The sequence below is a fragment of the Bos grunniens genome, chromosome 17 (assembly GCF_055505025.1).
Source record: "Bos grunniens cultivar Pamir isolate PY7600 chromosome 17, Bosgru_T2T1.0, whole genome shotgun sequence".
Lineage (NCBI taxonomy): Eukaryota > Metazoa > Chordata > Mammalia > Artiodactyla > Bovidae > Bos > Bos grunniens.
Genome location: NC_141181.1, coordinates 54210685 through 54229292, shown reverse-complemented (window position 1 = coordinate 54229292; position 18608 = coordinate 54210685). Strand labels below are relative to the sequence as shown.

The 18608-nt window shown below is 42.7% G+C and overlaps 1 protein-coding gene across 6 annotated transcripts in view; it reads right to left on the bottom strand.

Moving 5' to 3' along the window:
- Positions 1–2073: 2073 nt before the first annotated feature.
- ANAPC5 (anaphase promoting complex subunit 5) overlaps positions 2074–18608 on the bottom strand; it is a 35295-nt gene continuing 18760 nt past the window's right edge. For 3 of the 6 annotated variants that reach the window (XR_015144476.1, XR_015144477.1, XR_015144478.1), the window contains 10 exons: positions 16395–16476; positions 15640–15729; positions 14298–14479; positions 12591–12726; positions 6902–6976; positions 5010–5827; positions 4437–4544; positions 4207–4354; positions 2766–2928; positions 2074–2407 (listed from right to left, as the gene is read on the bottom strand). Coding sequence is in view for 3 of the 6 variants with exons in the window: in XM_086347654.1 (XP_086203780.1) it covers positions 2196–2407; positions 2766–2928; positions 4207–4354; positions 4437–4544; positions 5010–5131; positions 6902–6976; positions 12591–12726; positions 14298–14479; positions 15640–15729; positions 16395–16476 (1318 nt within the window). In the remaining 3 variants the exon portion in view is untranslated. The remainder of the gene's footprint in view (positions 2408–2765; positions 2929–4206; positions 4355–4436; positions 4545–5009; positions 5828–6901; positions 6977–12590; positions 12727–14297; positions 14480–15639; positions 15730–16394; positions 16477–18608) is intronic. The other 3 variants (XM_086347654.1, XM_086347655.1, XM_086347656.1) reach the window with 1 other exon arrangement.

Below are 18608 nucleotides of genomic sequence, written 5' to 3'. Positions count from 1 at the left end.
CTGAAGTCCATGGGGTCGCTAAGAGTCGGGCATGACTGAGCGACTTCACTTTCACTTTTCACTCTCATGCATTGGAGAAGGAAATGGCAACCCACTCCAGTGTTCTTGCCTGGAGAATCCCAGGGACAGAGGAGCCTGGTGGGCTGCCGTCTATGGGGTCGCACAGAGTCGGACACGACTGAAGCAACTTAGCAGCAGCAGCACACATCAATCCCACACTCACTATCCCTTTTCCCCCTTCTTCCCTTGGGCAACCAGAAGTTCATTCTCTAAGACTGTGAGTCCATTTCTGTTTTGTAAATAAGTTCATTTGCATCATTTCTTTTTAGATCTGCATATAAGGGATGTCATACAATATTTCTTCTCTGATTTACTTCACTCACCATGATAATCTCCAGGTCCATCCATGCAAATCACTGAGTCTTATACCTCTACATTAAACCTCCTGCAATTATACTGTTCTGATTCTTCATTCCCAAATGCTTCACCAGGAAACAAAAAACAAAAAAACTAATTAGCTGTAACCCAGACAGTTATGAGTTTGGGGGTCACTCTGGTGTTTCCAAATTTCCATTTAACCTACTATTCCTTCCTGAAGAAGCCCAGCTCCAGTCAGCCAATCTCAGTCACAGACGGCCGGGAGCCGCAGACTCTCTTTATTAGCTTTGGATGCAGGCCTGGCAGGGTGAACGTGCAGCAAGCTGAGAACAGGGTCAGGCAGGAGACTTCACAGGGGTGCCAACTGTGCAGTCAAACAGGGCTCTGTGTTTAGAAGGGCCCGCACCTGGTTTAATGCTCTGCTTAAAATATAGGCCTGGTATTTTTATTTTATTCAGGGCCTCACAGTTTACGTAGCTGGTCCTGGTCAGGTGTAATGATGTCTGGTTTTTGTCACTCCACCTCTTGGACTTTCGTACACTAAGGGCAGAAAGATCCCTTCTTAGATTGGAAGGAGCTTAAGTACAATGACGAAAAATGACACTGGATGAGAGAATACATGGGAAGAATAGAAACTGATAATAGTGGTTACTGCCTGGGAGGAAGAATTACATTTTACTACACAGCCTCTAACAATATTTAAGTTTTACTGTCTATATATATAACCTTTCAAATAATTTTAAGATTTTTAAACATCAACATACCAATTAGTGTCTCTATCCATACTCCTTTATTTTCACAGCAGCTGTCTTTGGCCAGTGAACAATCGCACCCTCATGAGTGGGAGTTGTTTTATACTATTTCAAAGAGCTCCGGGGGTAAATTGTTTCCCATCCGAAGGTTTAAATTTAACAGAGAAAGAGCCAATGATAGAAGTTGCAAGATTTGGTTGGTTCCTTGTTGCTGTTCTGGATTTGAAACACAGGGATTTTTCTGTGAATTGCTGAAGACAAATTCACAAACAGAACAACAACCGGCTTCTGCTTAATTGCAGGGATGAGATATGTAAATTAGATACAGTGCATATTTGAGTGATAGCATCCACACACCTCTGAGCTTCAGACCCTTTCTCAACTTATAATCACCTTATTCAGGAGGAATTCCTTATCTCACCCCTCATTTACTTAGTTAAGTAAAGAAAAAACATACTCATGCAGAAGAGATGAGAAAGTCAACACCCACAAAGTGACTGAAATATGCTTCTTGTCATGGGTCCAAAAACCCATAAAAAGACCTCTTCCATCTTAATCTCCAGTCAGGGATTGACATGTGCTTGCAGGCACAAACAGGCCCACAACGAGCAGCAGTCCAACAGAACAAAGCAGGGCAGCTTCGAAGGAAAACTCAAGCCTCTGAAAAACTGGCCTCAACCCCCTTGAGAGATCTACCAATACTCACAAGAGCTCTTGTCTGAGCACAGATGCAAGATGAATTTTACACAGTGGTGGAGATTGTGCACGATTTCTAATAAGATATTGGCAGTTTTGCCTGGAGAGAATATAATCTTTAACACTTGCACTAATTTAGCAATAAACCAGGCATTTATTAAGAAAAAGTCAGTATCCTTTCTATCTTTTCAAAAGAAAGAAGAGGGAAAACAAATGTGTTTATTTTAGCAACAAAATAAGACAAGACTAATCAGAATGCAGTTTACTGGTAAGACAGACATCATATACATCATGTATGTGGAGGGAGGGAGTATGAACAAGTCCAAAATCTTATACTTTTTGCACAGGCATCCAGTGGGGGTGTTCTCATTAGAGAAGATTTATCAAGGGCACCCCGTGAAAGGGCAGGTCCTGATGCAGCTGCCGGAAGAGCATCGCACACCGATTCCTTTCCTGAGTCTTCCCCAGGGTGTGGTAGAGTCTGGCCTGGAAGTAAACGACGTCTCTGATTTGCTCTTTGCAGTCGACCTTTGCAAAATAGTTCTTGGCTTCGTTGAGGTTCTCAATGGCGGCCTCCAGAGCTGTTGGAAAATGGGGGAAATACCACACATTTTTAACTCAATGCTTCACATGTAGTTTTCAGACCTTCATATCTATTTTTATTGATTTAGCATGTACCAGAAACTTTTACATTCTACTCTTTGAGAAAGAGAAAAAAACAAAAAACAAATAAAAAACTAGGTCTTTAGTCCTGCTTTCCAACCTGGCACCTAGTTCTGCAGGGTTAAAATAACAATTCACTTGCCTTCAACCTTCATGCAAGCACGAAAGTGAAAGGACTTTAAATGGTGCATGAAATTTTCACATGTATTTGTGAACACTCAAAATTTTACAAGTGTTTTTAACAGTATTGCCTAAAAATCTTGTATGGTTTCCTACCTTCTGCTTTCTTCAGTGGCTCACAGGAAGCTGCTGATGCCACCTGGCACTTGGCCACCAAGAACATGGCCCGGCCTTTGTCCAGGACAGCCCCATCAGCCAAGATGGGCTCGATGGCCATATGGAGAAGACTTAAGGCCTGTTCTGGGATTCCAAGGATAAGCTGAAAAAGAAACATCATGGTGCTATACACACCCGCACCCACTGCCCACTACAGGAAGGGCTTCATTTCTGGCTCTGCTCTCCTGAATTGCAATGTCTGGCTTACTTTCTCCCTAACACGTACTATCTTTAATGTGTACCACACTCTTAGAGAACAGAATGCATGACCATCTGATTTCAGACTACAAGAGATAAAGGCGGGAATAGTTATTTATACTATAGAAAGGTTTCTGTCTCTACAAAAATCTTTTACATTGATGATTCAAAAAGGCTGAAGTAGCTGTGTAAGGGAGGACTTCCCCGGTGGCCGGATTCCCTCATAGCTCAGTTGGTAAAGAATCTGCCTGCAATGCGAGAGACCCTGGTTCAATTCCTAGGTTGGGAAGATCCTCTGGAGAAGGGAAAGGCTACCCACTCCAGTATTCTTGGGCTTCCCTTGTGGCTCATGTGGTAAAGAATCCACCTGTAATGTAGGAGACCTGGGTTCGATCCCTGGACTGGGAAGATTTCCCTGGAGAAGGGAAAGGCTACCCACTCCAGTATTCTGGCCTGGAGAATTCCATGGACTATACAGTCCATGGGGTTGCAAAGAGTCAGACACGATTGAGTATGGCCGAGTGGGTAAGAATCCACTTGCCAATGCAGGAGATGCAGGTTTAATCCCTGGGTCGGGAAGATCCCCTGGAGAAGGAGACAGCAACTTACTCTAGTATTCTTGCCTGGGAAATTCTATGGACGGAGAAGCCTGGTTCGCTATAGTCCATGGGGCCACAAAAGTGTCTGACATGACTTAGCGACTAAGCAACAATAAGGTGTGGATCCTACCAGGTTGATATACCCAGGAAGAAACAGTCCCTTCTCTCATGGTCTTTACAGTCTACAGGGGGAGATGGAAAACAAATGCAAAATGCAATTTAACTTCTAAAATATTTCACTGAACACATGACTTCCTTATTTCCTTATCTGTTCTCTTGTTAAATCAAGCACAGCTCTGGGCTGGCTAAGTCATTAATACCATGCAATATCCTCAGTGAAGAGGCGCATCCTCCTTTGTAAACACACAGCTCTGTAAAGCCAGTGCCACTGGGAGGTGTCAGCTTGTCACCAAGTTCACAACTCCAGACTTCCATGGAAGGCTTGCACAGTGAGACTCCATATCCAGATTTCAATATCGAGAAGCAAAAAAGCTCACTAGGATCCTTTTCAAAACCAGAGAGTAGTAACAGACTCACCAGTTCTCGAGTACTAACACGTGCTATATAAACAGCAATTGGTTTACCTGGGCAAAAGCCAAGTTCAGCACCGTTTCAGAGGCCAAGTGCTGCAACCGGTACTCCTTGGAGAGAGCCAGGGCCTGCAGGAGCACAGGCAGTGCGATGGTCGGGGAGGAAGACCGCCAGTACAGCTCCGCCACAGACAGCAGGACGCTGCCCACAAAGAGGAAGGCACGTGTGAGGAAAACCAGCACGAAGCACCTCCGAGGGCAGATGCACAAAAGCCCTCCCTTACCTGATCACCATCTCCGTGTTCCTGGTTCTCTGACAATGAATCAACAATTTCTGTAGAAGCTTGTGTGCCTCTGACATTTGGTTCTGAGCCTGTAGGACAATTGCTTTTCTGATACAGAAAGAAAATAGACACGAATGGTTATGTCACTGTTTTGTGAGGGTTTTAAGGAGAGTCAGCTTCAGGGTTAGAATTCCTGTTTCCTCGATTAGCATGTAAACCTCCCAAGGGGAATAATTGCATCTGATATAATTTGTGTTAAAAGAGAAAAAAAAAAGTGTATGTGTGTCTCTGTGAGCACATATGTGAACACACACACACACACACACATATACATGCACACAAGAAAAAAAATCTGGAATTAGAGATAGCATATTAGTGCTTATCTCTGAATAACTTTCTCCATTTTGCTTATTTGGATTTTCTAACGGCCTATAATAAATAGGTAATAAACAGAAAAGAAATTTTTTTTCCTAGGCCAAAGTTAATAAATTGATTCACGGACAAAACTAATAAGAATAAAGCCATTTGAGAATTATTTCATTCTGGGGTTGAGGAGTTTTCAAAATTTCTTACCTATATACACCCTCTATGCTATTAAGAGCTGTGATTCCTGTAACGAGCGAATCAGCTAAATGATATTTGCCATCATTCATTGCTCTGTCAAACTGTATTTTTTGATCACACAGCATCCATAACTAATGAGAAAAAAAACAAGTAAAAACAGAATGACAGATGTTCACCTCATTATTCAATAGAAACAAAAGTATTTTGGCTCGCTTAGTAAATATCCTTGCAATTCACACACATTTTTTTTTAGACTTAAAAAAAATTTTTTTAATATGTCAAGTATTTAAAGAAAAAGCACTAAATAAAATAAACACATGTGTGGCAACCATCAACTTTGTCAAATCACAACATTTTGCTTTATGTGCTTGAGAAACTGTTACATGTTGAGGTCCTTTGAAAATTCCATTCTCCTCTCTGTTTTCAAAGGAAACATTTGATTTGTTATCATTCCCATTCATGTTTTTATACTTTTACAAAATATTTACTCATCCTGAAACAATATATAGTATAATCTTACATTTTTTTAAACTTTGTATAAATAAACAGAATCATACTGTATGCATTCTTTGACAACGTGCTTTTGAGCTCAACATTATTTGGGCGGGGGGGGGATGCTTATGCATGTTAACACAAGTAGTTCTAATTAATTTCTTTTCACTGGTGTATAGTTTTCAGTTGTATGAAAATGTGACAACTTATCTGTTCTCGTGTTGATGGTAGTTCCAACTTCTCACTTTTCTGAACAGTGCTGCAGCAGACACTCTCCTACATCACTTGGGTGCAATACTTATCCTGGGTACACAGCAAGCAGCAGAGAGGCTGGGCTGTAGGATATATACACCTTCTCCTTAACACAGCGGCCACTTGTTCTTCAGATGGGTCACACCAGTTTACAGTCCCACTGGCAGTGCATGATATCTTATTGCTTCACACACTCACCAACAATCAGTGGTGTCAGATATTTTACTTCTGGCTGATCTGATGGGTATGACTATCTCACTGTTTTTTCATTTGTATTTCCCTTGATCAATAGCCAGGTTGAGTGCCTTTTCACCTATTTATCAGCCCTATATAGATGTATTTTGTAGAATGTGAGTTAAATTGTCTTTTTCTTTACTGTGCACCTTCTTTAAAAGTGAGCGTTACCACAGAACCACGCTTAATTCTTTTTCCCCACAGCATCCTTGGGTGCTAAGCTTCTCTTTAGTTTGCTCACCACCTTTCTGTCTGGGTACTTTGAATTTAGCTCACAGTCTGCTGAATGCAGCAATGAGATCCCAGCATAGCTTATAAGCAGATGGGCATCCACACCGTATCTACTGAGGTGGGGCCAACAACCCACGTGAATGGCAGCCTTCCTCTAGGGACCAACAGGAGGAGATCCTCAGGCCATGGTCTTTTATGATTTCAAATTCCCTAATTGTCTGAAGGCTAAACTGGATAAGGGGAGGAAGAGAAAGATGACCTTCGTAATAGATTTTCTTGGCTCCATCAGAGATGGAAATCTGTGCAACAAGGAACAGAGAGCCTAGGACTGCTTTATAAAGCTCATTCCCTCTGGATACAACATCTGCCCAAAAGGTTGGCAGCTGGAGCTGAGAAGTAAAAGACAGAGTAACAAAATGGAGACCTAACTCTTGATCTATCAAAGGACAATTGATTAGAGATATAAGGGATATTCATTTAAAACCATGAAGACAGGAATGAAAAAATATCCTACTTTAATCTCTTTTCAGAGTTTATTTCTCAACCTTGAACACATCTTACAGAGTCTCCTACGCTGACCAGACGTCACAGAAAGGAAGCAAGAGGTGACGCTCCAGTATTCTATTCTGACAATAATACACTACATATGGTCTTTTCAAAAATAAATTGATGACACACAAAAGGCAGGTTACCTGGGCATGCTGACTATTAGGTGGGAATCTCTCCTTCAAGTGCTTTAACACTTCTGAAGCAGCGGCGAAACAGCCCTGAAAGAGAAAGCCACGGTTTGTTTAGCACACCTGTGCTGATGCCCTGCCTGCTGCCCCACACACCGGATGTTGCTGCGACTCACCTGTTTTTGTGCAGCAACCTGGATGCCCCTAGGCAGAGAGTGGCAAATATCAAAGGGCCTTTTTTTTTTAGGCTCTAATGTATTTCACGTATACTTAAAATCATTTTTTTTAATTACATGTGTAACACATGTTCACTCTAGGAAAAAAACTTACAAAATACACATGAACAATGAGAAAAAACACAAATTACTTTTAATCTTCGAGAAGATAATCATAGTAATTTCTTGGCACATACCCTTCTGAACTTCTTATATGCACATGAATATGAAACATGTAAATATTCCAAAAATAGGTATATGTACCATTTTTTATACATTGCCTACAGTACTCCTTACCACACAATAGGCACTCAATAAATATTTTTTCAATGAGTCAATCTTTCCAGTGTCAACAAGCCCAAATCTATACACCATAGTACTTTATTAGGTGAATAAATTATAGTCCACCAAAATAATCTCCTTGCTTGAAATATTTTGATTGCTTCCAATTTCTTCCATTTTAAAAATGCTAGAATGACTATCTTACTGCATATATCTTTTCATACTTGTCCAATTATTTCCTTAGGATAATACCTTAGAAGTAGAATTGCTGGGCTAAGTGGTAGGCACGTTTACGCTTTTTGACACATGTATTACTAAATTGGGCTTCCCTGGTGGCTCAGATGTTAAAGAATCTGTCTGCAATGCAGGAGACTTGGGTTCAGTCCCTGGGTCAGGAATATTCCCTGGAGACAAGAATGGCAACCCATTCTAGTATCCTTGCCTGGAAAATTCCATGGTCAGAGAAGCCTGGTGGGCTACAGTCCATGGGCTCGCAAAGGAGTTGGACACACCTAAGCAACTAACACACACACACATTACTAAATTACCATATAGAAATGTACCAAATACTTTTCTTTTGTTTTTATTTGTCTTACATTTTGGCTGTGTGGTACGTGGGATCCCAGTTCCCTGAACAGGGGTCAGACTCGTGCCCCCTGCAGTAAAAGCAGAGTCCTAACCACTGGACCGCCAGGGAAGTTCCCTCAGAAATATACCAAGTACTTTTACGCTGGCATCCTGCACCTTTCTCCTCCCCTTATATTTAATTTTCTTTGCCTACTTGTTTGGTGAAACTGGTTATTTCACTGTATTAATTTTAATTTCTTTAATGACTAGATTGAAGTTTTTTTCATGTTTTATAATCATTTATGTCTTTTTCTGTGAATACATGTCCATGTCTTTTTCACATTCCTAAATAGCTGTTTATCTTATTAACCAAAAAGCTTTTCAATTTATCCCAATCCTCTGATTAAGTAATTTATCTTTGAAAAAAAAGTTTATTTATTTTGGTGTGCTAGGTCTTAGATGGGGCATGCAGGATCTTCCATCTTCACTGTGGCATATGGGACCTTTAGTTGCGGCATGTGGGATCTAGTTCCCTGACCAGGGATCAAACCTAGGCCCCCTGCATTGGGAGAACAAAGTCTTAGCCTCTGGACCACCAGGGAAGACCCTGATTAGGTAATGTATCTTCAGTCTATATAGAAGCTCATTTAAGACCACAAGTGAACTTCTATTTGAAGTAGATGAAATGCAAATTACAATAGAAGATCATTAATCTTTTTATTTTTGTGATTTTAACTGGCTAATATTGCCAGTTATTTTCATGACTACCCTATGGAGTTGGGCGTGTGGATGGCTGTCAAACCTTCAGGCCAAGTAGAAAGAACAGTGCACAATTGGCAATACTCGTCCAAAACACTCCCATCGTGACCTGTCACTTCCTGAGGCCGGGAGAGGAACGTGACACAACCAATCAGAATTACGCAGAGAGAGCAAAGGGAGCCAGCTCTCTCAACACTTCCTCTGGCCTGTAGGAGGAAGCTTGCCAACAGCAGCTCAGACCCCATCACTTCTTTACAGGTTCACCCAAGCGCCAGACACTGCCATATACCACAGGGCAGCACCCAGTTTATCTGGAGATCAATTTCAGGATACAACTTAGAGCACACACAAAGGAAATAAAAGAGCAAATAGAAACTTGTGATAAAACTGCCTTCTCCGCAGCTGGCCAAGCTTAATTTCACAGGTGTAAATCTAATCTGTGTAATTGAAAATGTAACAGTCATCAGCCCAGTGGGTTCATCTACATGGTCGATGTTCTAACATTAGAGAAGTCTTTCTAAGGCAGGTTGAAGAGCGGTGGGGAAAGGGACTGAATGGAAATAAAGCAGCCACTGTCTTCTAGCTGTGCAATTAGAGCCTTCCAATGGAACCAGGCGATGATGAGAGCTTTCACAGAAGCCCAGAGATGGAAGCGGGGGCGGGAAATGCTAAGATTAATACAAAGTCAAAGAGTGAGATTACTTTTCAGGTCTGCTGCTGCTGCGGCGGCGCTTCAGTCGTGTCCAGCTCTGTGCAACCCCACAGACGGCAGCCCATCAGGCTCTGCCATCCCTGGGATTCTCCAGGCAAGAACACTGGAGTGGGCTGCCACTTCAGGTCTAATCCCCAGTAAAAATCACAGAACAATTAACAACTGGCCTTGGAGAAAGTGTCAAGGCTAAAGAAGTGAGCCAAGACCAGATTTTTGTCAAGTAGTTCTCCATTCCAGCAGAAAAGAAATAATTTCTACCCCACATAACCCAAAAAGGACCAAAGGGAAGTTATTTCACTGTTTATTTTTACTTTTTTGGTTGTGCCGCTTGACTTGCAGGATCTTAGTTCCCCAACCAGGGATTGAACCTGGACACTCGGCAGTGAAATTGTGGACTCCTAAACACTGGAATCAAGATTGCCAGGAGAAATATCAATAACCTCAGATATGCAGATGACACGACCCTTATGGCAGAAAGTGAAGAGGAACTAAAAAGCCTCTTGATGAAAGTGAAAGTGGAGAGTGAAAAAGTTGGCTTAAAGCTCAACATTCAGAAAACAAAGATCATGGCATCTGGTCCCATCACTTCATGGGAAATAGATGGGGAAACAGTGGAAACAGTGTCAGACTTTGTTTTGGGGGGCTCCAAAATCACTGCAGATGATGACTGCAGCCATGAAATTAAAAGACACTTACTCCTTGGAAGGAAAGTTATAACCAACCTGGATAGCATATTCAAAAGCAGAGACATTACTTTGCCAACAAAGATCCGTCTAGTCAAGGCTATGGTTTTCCCCTGTGGTCATGTATGGATGTGAGAGTTGGACTGTGAAGAAGGCTGAGCGCCGAAGAATTGATGCTTTTGAACTGTGGTGTTGGAGAAGACTCTTGAGAGTCCCTTGGACTGCAAGGAGATCCAACCAGTCCATTCTGAAGGAGATCAGCCCTGGGATTTCTTTGGAAGGAATGATGCTAAAGCTGAAACTCCAGTACTTTGGCCACCTCATGCGAAGAGTTGACTCACTGGAAAAGACTCTGATGCTGGGAGGGATTGGGGGCAGGAGGAGAAGGGGACGACAGAGGATGAGATGACTGGATGGCATGACTGACTCGATGGACGTGAGTTTGGGTGAACTCTGGGAGTTGGTGATGGACAGGGAGGCCTGGCTGCTGTGATTCATGGGGTCGCAAAGAGTCGGACACGACTGAGCAACTGAACTGAAACACTGGGCAGCCAAAGAATTCCCTATTTCACTGTTTAAGGCTCAGGTGAGTGAGAAAGGGGCTTCCCAAGTGGCTCAGTGGTAAAGAATCCATCCACCTGCCAAAGTGGGAGACGCACGTTCGACCCCTGGGTTGGGAAGATTTCCTGGAGAAGGAAATGGCAACTCACGCCAGCATTCTTCCCTGGAAAATCTTATGGACAGAGAAGCCTGGCGGGCTACAGTCCATGGGGTCGCAAAGAGGCAGACATGACTGAGCAACTAAATAACAACAACAGTGGGGAGAATACTATGAGAAAGAGTCACCAGGGGACACTTTAAATGGGTGGATTGTGGGCCATGTGAATTACATCTCAATAAAGCTGTTGGGGGAAAAAAGTTAATATGAAGCTTATACCAGTACCTAACTGAATGTGCCCTGACTCATTTGTTACAAATGCTCCGCTTAACCAAGGCACCAGCAGAGGAAAAGAATCAATGTTAAAGAGGTTCCAGTGCCATTACAAGAAGGAGAAAGTGATTAATGTGCAGCATTCCTGGAGGAGAGCAAACAGCAAGAGCCGCTGGCCTGTTTTGATGTCAGGAAGCATGGGTGATGCTTCCCAGGTACAAGAAGAAAGCAGCTGATGGAGGTGCAGGCAGATGCCATCGGCCAGAGCCCATTCACGCCCTCTGTTTCCACAGCTAGTTAGAGAATTGTAAAATGCTAAAATATATCCAGTAGAGAGAAGTATTTACAGACTTCTGAAAGGGGCGGAAACCACTCAAGGATCTTCAGGCTGAGGATTAAAGAATATTGAGTGCTATGATGCAACCTAGCGATCATTATTATACCACAAAGAGGTGGAGAAAATAATATGATCAAGGAAATGCACTTACAGCAAGGCAGCAGTTAGTGAGTTAGCTCTAGATAAGAGCGTTCCCTGACCTTTTCTCATGAAAGTAGATGTTTTTGAGCAAAGGGAAAAGAAAGCCGAGAGCAACATGAGCAACCCTTGCATCAATCCCCTATAAAGAGATTTATGTAAAATTACTTGGGCTGTAAGTCAAGGTTATGCCCTACTCCCAATGTCTTTCTTTGGAATCAGTAAGCCTTGGGTTGAAGATCTGACACTGACATTCACTGGTCTAGGACTTTGCTCCCAGGAACTCGGTTTCTCTTCTGTGAAATGGGATGATACCAAAGCTGACCTGATGGGGCTACTGTGAGGAATCTGGATAATCACACATGGAAATCACTGAGCCCGGCACAGAACAAATGTACAACACACCTTAGCTGTTATCATTTTAGCTGTGTTCTTATTACGTTCTTCCCTTTCCCACAAACACACAGCTCTTCCACCCTAAATTTCAAAGGCTCCTTTTTATTCCATCTGTTACCTAGAAATAGCTGATCTCTTAGTCCCTTCCCTGATGCTGGAAGAGGTCCTCAGCTCCACAAACCTTGTAGACTCTGTACCCAGTCCATTTCTACTCATGGGATTTCACCCTTTCCGCCACTTCCATCCAACCAGAGCTGTCCAGTGCTTTTGTTGGAGAAGACTCTTGAGAGTTCCTTGGACTGCAAAGAGATACAACCAGTCCATCCTAAAGGAGATCAGTCCTGGGTATTCATTGGAAGGACTGATGCTAAAGCTGAAACTCCAATACTTTGGCCACCTCATGTGAAGAGTTGACTCATTGGAAAAGACCCTGATGCTGGGAGGGATTGGGGGCAGGAGGAGAAGGGGACGGCAGAGGATGAGATGGCTGGATGGCATCACCGACTCGATGGACATGAGTTTGAGTGAACTCCGGGAGTTGGTGATGGACCGGGAGGCCTGGTGTGCTGTGATTCATGGGGTCGCAAAGAGTCAGACACAACTGAGCGACTGAACTGACTGAGAGAAAAGAAACGGCAGAGCCTGTACTGCTCCAGAAGCACGCTGGCCGGGTCACCTGCCTACCTGCTCCGCATGCAGCTCAGCGAGGTGACAAAGCGCTACAGCGAATGACTCCGTGTTGTTCTGCTGCACGCCCGCGTTCACCGACTCCAGGCTGTTCATGCTCAGCAACATCTGGGCTTGCTGCAGGGCCATAGTGCTGGGGAGAGGACATAAAGGCATCCCCGTCAGTTGAGAGACCCAGGTGCCCCTCAGCTACACCCTACAGTTACCCCGGGAGGAAACGGGAGGAGGTGACGCCTCTCTGCAGGTTCTGGTTCCGTGAGAGCAGCTGTCTCCCAGTGCCAGACCTCCTGTCCTTGGGACAAGGAGAGCAGGAAAGCAATCTAGATGTGCGGCCTCAAAGGAAACACATGGTGGTTATGACACAACGGGGAGCTCCAAGTTCCAGACCTCTCCCACCCCATCTCTGCCTGTAATCTTCCCTGGGGCCACAGTATGTTAATTAGCTTTCACGGTAAATTCAGACTTGATGCCATCTTGGCACCGGCTGCTCTGACGGTGGAAGCAGTGGCCAGTGTCTGCATCTGTTTCACACCACACTGTGCCAAAAATTATTTCAAGTACAAAAACAAGACTGATACAATAGGCACTTCCTTTCATCACTGAATTCCTAGAAACAGCAGATTGTCTAGGTGAGAGGTGAGGTAGCAACAGGGCTCCAGGATTAAAAATCTGGTTCAGAATTTACTTCCAAGCTTGGACATGAATTTGAGCAAACTCTAGGAGAGACTGGAGGACAGAAGAGCCTGGTGGGCTGCAGTCCACAGGGTCGTAAAGAGTCAGATATGACTTAGCAACTGAACAGCAACAAAGGAGGCTAAATGGAATTAAACACCAGGCCAGAGATGGTCCAGAGAACACACCCTGGTTAACAGGGAAGCAGCTTTCATCACATAACAGCTTTGGGGTTAAGAGGGTGCTCAACTTGAGTGACTGTGGCCCATGGCATCTCAGAGTACGGGCATGGTGTTTGGAGTCCAAGGATCTCAGTTTGAGTGTGGAGGTCCATACTTGTTAACTTGTTAACTTGTTAACTTGTTAACTCAATTGTTATCTGGGGCAGATCAGATGTGTGAACCTTGTCCTACGTATCTGAGAATGGAGATCACCCCCCAAGCCACCTCCCAGAGCAGCTGGGAGGAATAAATAAAAACAGGCAGAGAAGGAGCTTCCCTGGTGATCTAGTGGTTACGAGTCTGCCTTGCAATGCAGGGGACACCGGTTCAATTCCTGGTCATGGAAGATCTCACATGCCTCAGGGCAACTAAGCCTGTGGACCACAGCTACAGAGCGTGATTCCTAGAGTCCTTGAGCCACAACTACTGAAGCCCACCTGAGAACGAGAGCTGCACAGCAGGAGAAGCCACTGCAGTGAGAAGCCTGTGCACCGCAGCTAGAGTGGGCCTGCCTGCAGCAACTAGAGAAAGCCAGCACGCAGCAACGAAGACCCAGTGAAGCCAAAAATAAATAACTACTTAATTAATTTTAAAAAGAAGTAGATTAAAAAAAAAAAACAGGCATAGGAAAAACCTTTGCAAAGCCTGTGTGCAAAGTAGAAAATATTTTAAAACTTTAAAGCACTTTCTTTAACCCCCTGCACAAACAACCTCCATCCATTTGGCCCTCAGAGCACTGGTCTGCTGGCTTCCGCTCATCTGTAAGAGGACTTGTGTCCTCGCAGCCCTGATGGCGGGCTTGAAGACGCACCTACGGCCATAGAGTCTCCAGATGGCTGTCTTCTGGGCGATGCTGATATCGATGAGCTCTGACAGGCTGTGTTTCCAGTGCAGGAGGTCCGAGTCCTTTAGGGCATCCATAAGTTTGTTTGCCGTCTTCCCAGCAAAAGCTCTCTGCTGAACCAGAGACTGTATTCCTAGGGAGGCGAGGTACTAAGGAGACAGACAAATGCACAACTCAAGATAGAGATGACAAGACAGAATTTGTTTTGCTCTTCAGAAAGTTGTGATATTTCAACATGTGCATAATGACATCACTATTTATAAAGAAAGTACCTGCAGCCTGACCCTGACCCATATGAGAAATGTTCCTGAAAAACTAGAGGATGGAAGAGAAGCTAATGGTACAGTGAGAAGGGCCAGCTCTGAAGCTAAATGGATCTGGACTTAAACACTGCCTCTGCTGCTGACTGTGTGACCTAGGGCCAGTCACTCAGCTTCTTAGACAAGCCTATCTGTAAAATGGGCATCAAACCTATCATGCAGACTTATTTTAAGGATTAAAATGAAATAGTACATGTTAAACAGTGCTCGGTACATTATGTAGTAGGAGATTAAGGAAAAAATGCCTATTAGGAGCATAACTATCTCTTCATTAACTTCTGGTATAATTTTCAAGGATGAAAGCTCAACTAAAAACAAGTCCACTTAAATCCATAACAAAAAATGTGCTTACAAAGTCTATCATTTGTTTTTGTTTTTTTTTGAGGCAGAATAAGGTTCTTTGAGCAATAGTAATCTAGATTCTACAGTCATTACTACTTCATGTGTAGGACTTGTACCCTTTCAATGCCCCTCAGTATCTGTCATTGGGGAATACAGGTTTACTGGTTCGTGGCTTTGTTTATTACTTCAAACAGGGATCAGTAAATTTGTTCTATAAAGGGCCAGAGAGTAAATAATTTAGGGTTTGCAGGCCACATTTGGTCTATGCCACATATTCTTCTTTGTTTTTTTCCCCCAACTATTTAAAAATGTAAAACCCATTCTTAGCTTGAGGGCCTTACAGGAGCAGGCAGTGAGCCAGGTTTGGCCTGTAGGCCATAGAGTTTGCCGGTCACTGGTTTAAAAATAAGTCTTTCTTAAACATTTTCTAAATAAAGACGTGGAAGTTTAGTGCTGATCAATACACTAAACAAAGATCTCATCAAATTGATAAATGGAACTTTCACGGATGTTATTAGGATAACAGGAGGAGAGAGAAACCTATTCAAAGAACTTAGTGGTTTGAGTAATAATTAAGGTCACATGAAACTACCAAGAATAAAACCACCCCAATTGTTTAAACAATCTCATAGAAAGATGAGCCTTACTGGTAACCCAAAATGAACAGCTTTCTTCACAGAATGTTCCAGCAGAACATAGCTATCAGATCTCTTCTGTCCCAGCACGTAAAGCCAGCTCTGGCAAGAGAAGTCATCAAAATGTATCAAAACAATGATAATGGCTAATGTTCTACTGAAAGCATCAGCATGGTTGTAAGAACAAATTAACAAGGGACAAAATAAGCCCTCTAAAACACACTTTCACAAATTATGAACCGAAATGAAACCCATCTAACACATTAAAACCATCAGACTGAAATAAACAAGCCATTTATCTTCTTCACCTCTGAGAGCCATGAGTGGCAAATGTTCCAGAAAAAAAAGACACGAGGCCCCTGGAAGGCTTGGAAGTGAGACAGTAAAATTCTCAGGTGGTTGCTGAACTGGGTTCTACTTGTTTGATGATGTGCGTGGTGATGACGCTTTGACAGCACAAGCTCTTATCCAGTTACCAGGTGCTGCAAACACATTTCCTTCATGCCAGTGTCTGGTGCAACAGTTTTGCATGGCAAACTGCCTTTAAATTTGTAGACAAGAAATGCCCCCGAACAAAATGGACGTCAAGAATTAAAAAAGATAAATACAACTGGGTTGCCTTTCCTGAATCCCCCTGACCATCTAACTAGTTTCCCATCACCATTGAGGACCTTCCAACTGCAAAACAACCTAATTCATATGGGGCCTTTCAGAGGCCAACAACCCAACCCACGGGCAGAACTTCCAAGACAGGAGGGTGACCTCACCAAGCAATGCTGGAGACACACGTGATCGTTGGACTCCTGGGCAATTCTAATTGCCTCCTGCAGGGCAAGCTCTGCCTGTTGACTAAGGACAGAATGAACATTAATAACTCATTAACAACCGCAAACATGTGTAAGCAACGGTAACAGGAAGTCATCTATATGGTAATTCACCAGCGTGCAGGCCTCTGGATTGGAAGTTGAAACCGTGGGCTTACTCCTCAGAGACACCCCCATCCCAGTAGCAAAAGAAACTAACAATAGAGATATAGAACATATCCCTGCTAAGGTGGAGTTCTACTAAAAGGGACCTGAAGTACTGGTTTTTCCCTATCTCAGCTCCTAAGATTTTTTTTTTTTTTAGTTGTCTAATGCTGAGGGCTTCCTGGGTGGCTTAGCATTAAAAGAATCCTCCTGTCAATGCAGGAGATGCAAGAGACACAGGTTCAATCCCTGAGTTGGGAAGATCCAATGGAGAAGAAAATGGCAACCTGCTCCAGTATTCTTGCCTGGGAAATCCCATGGACAGAGAAGCCTGGGGTGCTACAGTCCATAGGGTTGCAAGAGTTGGACATAACTGAGTGACTAAGCGCGTGCATGCGCGCACACACACACACACACCCCCTGCTGAGGGGAGGGACAAGGAGAGGATGTAAGATTTTACTTCTCATCACCTTCCTTTCAGCATTATTTGAAAAATTTTGTGAACTATGGCATTTTATACTTCTATAATTTTTTTCAAAATTAGTTTTGAAAAGTATTTGGAAGATTTTCACTTCTAAGATTTCTTTTTTCTACTCATGTGGTTCCTCTCCATCTGGGGTGTCTCCCCCAGCCTTGCAACTTTTGTGAAAATTCAGTCAACTAACTATTCTTGGCCCCACTGAGCCTTCACTTCTGAAAAAGTCCATAGAAATGGTATCTGCTTGCAGTGCTTAATTAAATATTAATACTATTGTATATCACCCTCTATTTAATGTTAGTTTTATTTCTTTAACCTGCAGGGGGCACCAGAGATGTCTTAAACTTGGAGTTTCCCAGTCTCAAGTCACAGAAGTTCTGTAAATGCTGGGTCACTGAGATCTCAAAATAGAATCAGAAATTCTATGGGTATCACTTATGTAGGGAAAATTTTATGCAAAATTTTTTTCAATAAGAGCAATATTAATTTTATTAATTTTAACAGGGAGAGCTGAATTCTTCCTCAATACTATCTATTTGGATAAGGAAACATTTTTACCTATTTCATATTTCTCTTAAATCCCCTTTAATGCTAAGATGCACCAGAATATAAGCTATTTGAAGGCAGGAAGCATATCTTCACACAGAGGCCCCTTATAAATGCCAGTCAATTTAACTTTGTTGAACATCTGATGACCAAATAAGTTATGTTATGTTTAGAAAAAGTCTTCTGGGAGAATTGTACAGATAGGACGCTAAACAGGACTAAAGAAAGATTATTCTTCCCAGAGAGGAAGAAAAAGTAGATAACCAACACAGAAACTTCAAAGTTTCTGGCAAATCCTTGAAGAACCAATGGTTTTCCATTGCTGCTAATCAGAAATGCCTTTGATAAAAATTATCATTAAAGAGCAAGAAGCAAACTGGTTGAAATATTGGAAACATGCTGGCTATCACACCGTTTGCAAAATGCCAGAGCAGAAAGATCTGTAGCCTCTAACAACAGCTTCCTATGTCATTCAGAGTAAAAGCCAGTGTCCTTACTTGGGCCTACAGGACCCTAAATGCTCTGACCCCTGCCACTTCTATGACCTCATTCTCCTCTATTCCCCCCTTACTTATGTCACCCTGACCACACCTTTTGTTCCTCCTCAAACATGCCAAGTAAATCCTGCCTCAGGGCCTTTGTACTTGCTGTCCTAGGCGACATGAATACTCTTTCTCCAAATACACACACAGATTACTCACTCCTTCAAATCCTTTATTTAAATCTCTGTTCAAATATTAACAAAGGTTAGGAAGGGCCTTAATATTTAAACAGAAATTTTACAAATTGAAGATTAAGACCAGTGCAATCATCTGGAAGAAGAGTGTTACTTATGAAAACAATAGCACTCATCACCTCTCTTTAATCCCTTATCCTGATCTATCACTACCTGATAAATTTAGGGTTTATTATTTATTTTTCCCATTGGAAGCTCCATGAGAACAGAGTATTTTTTTTTTTCCCCTTTTTTCACTGCTGTATCCTTAGCA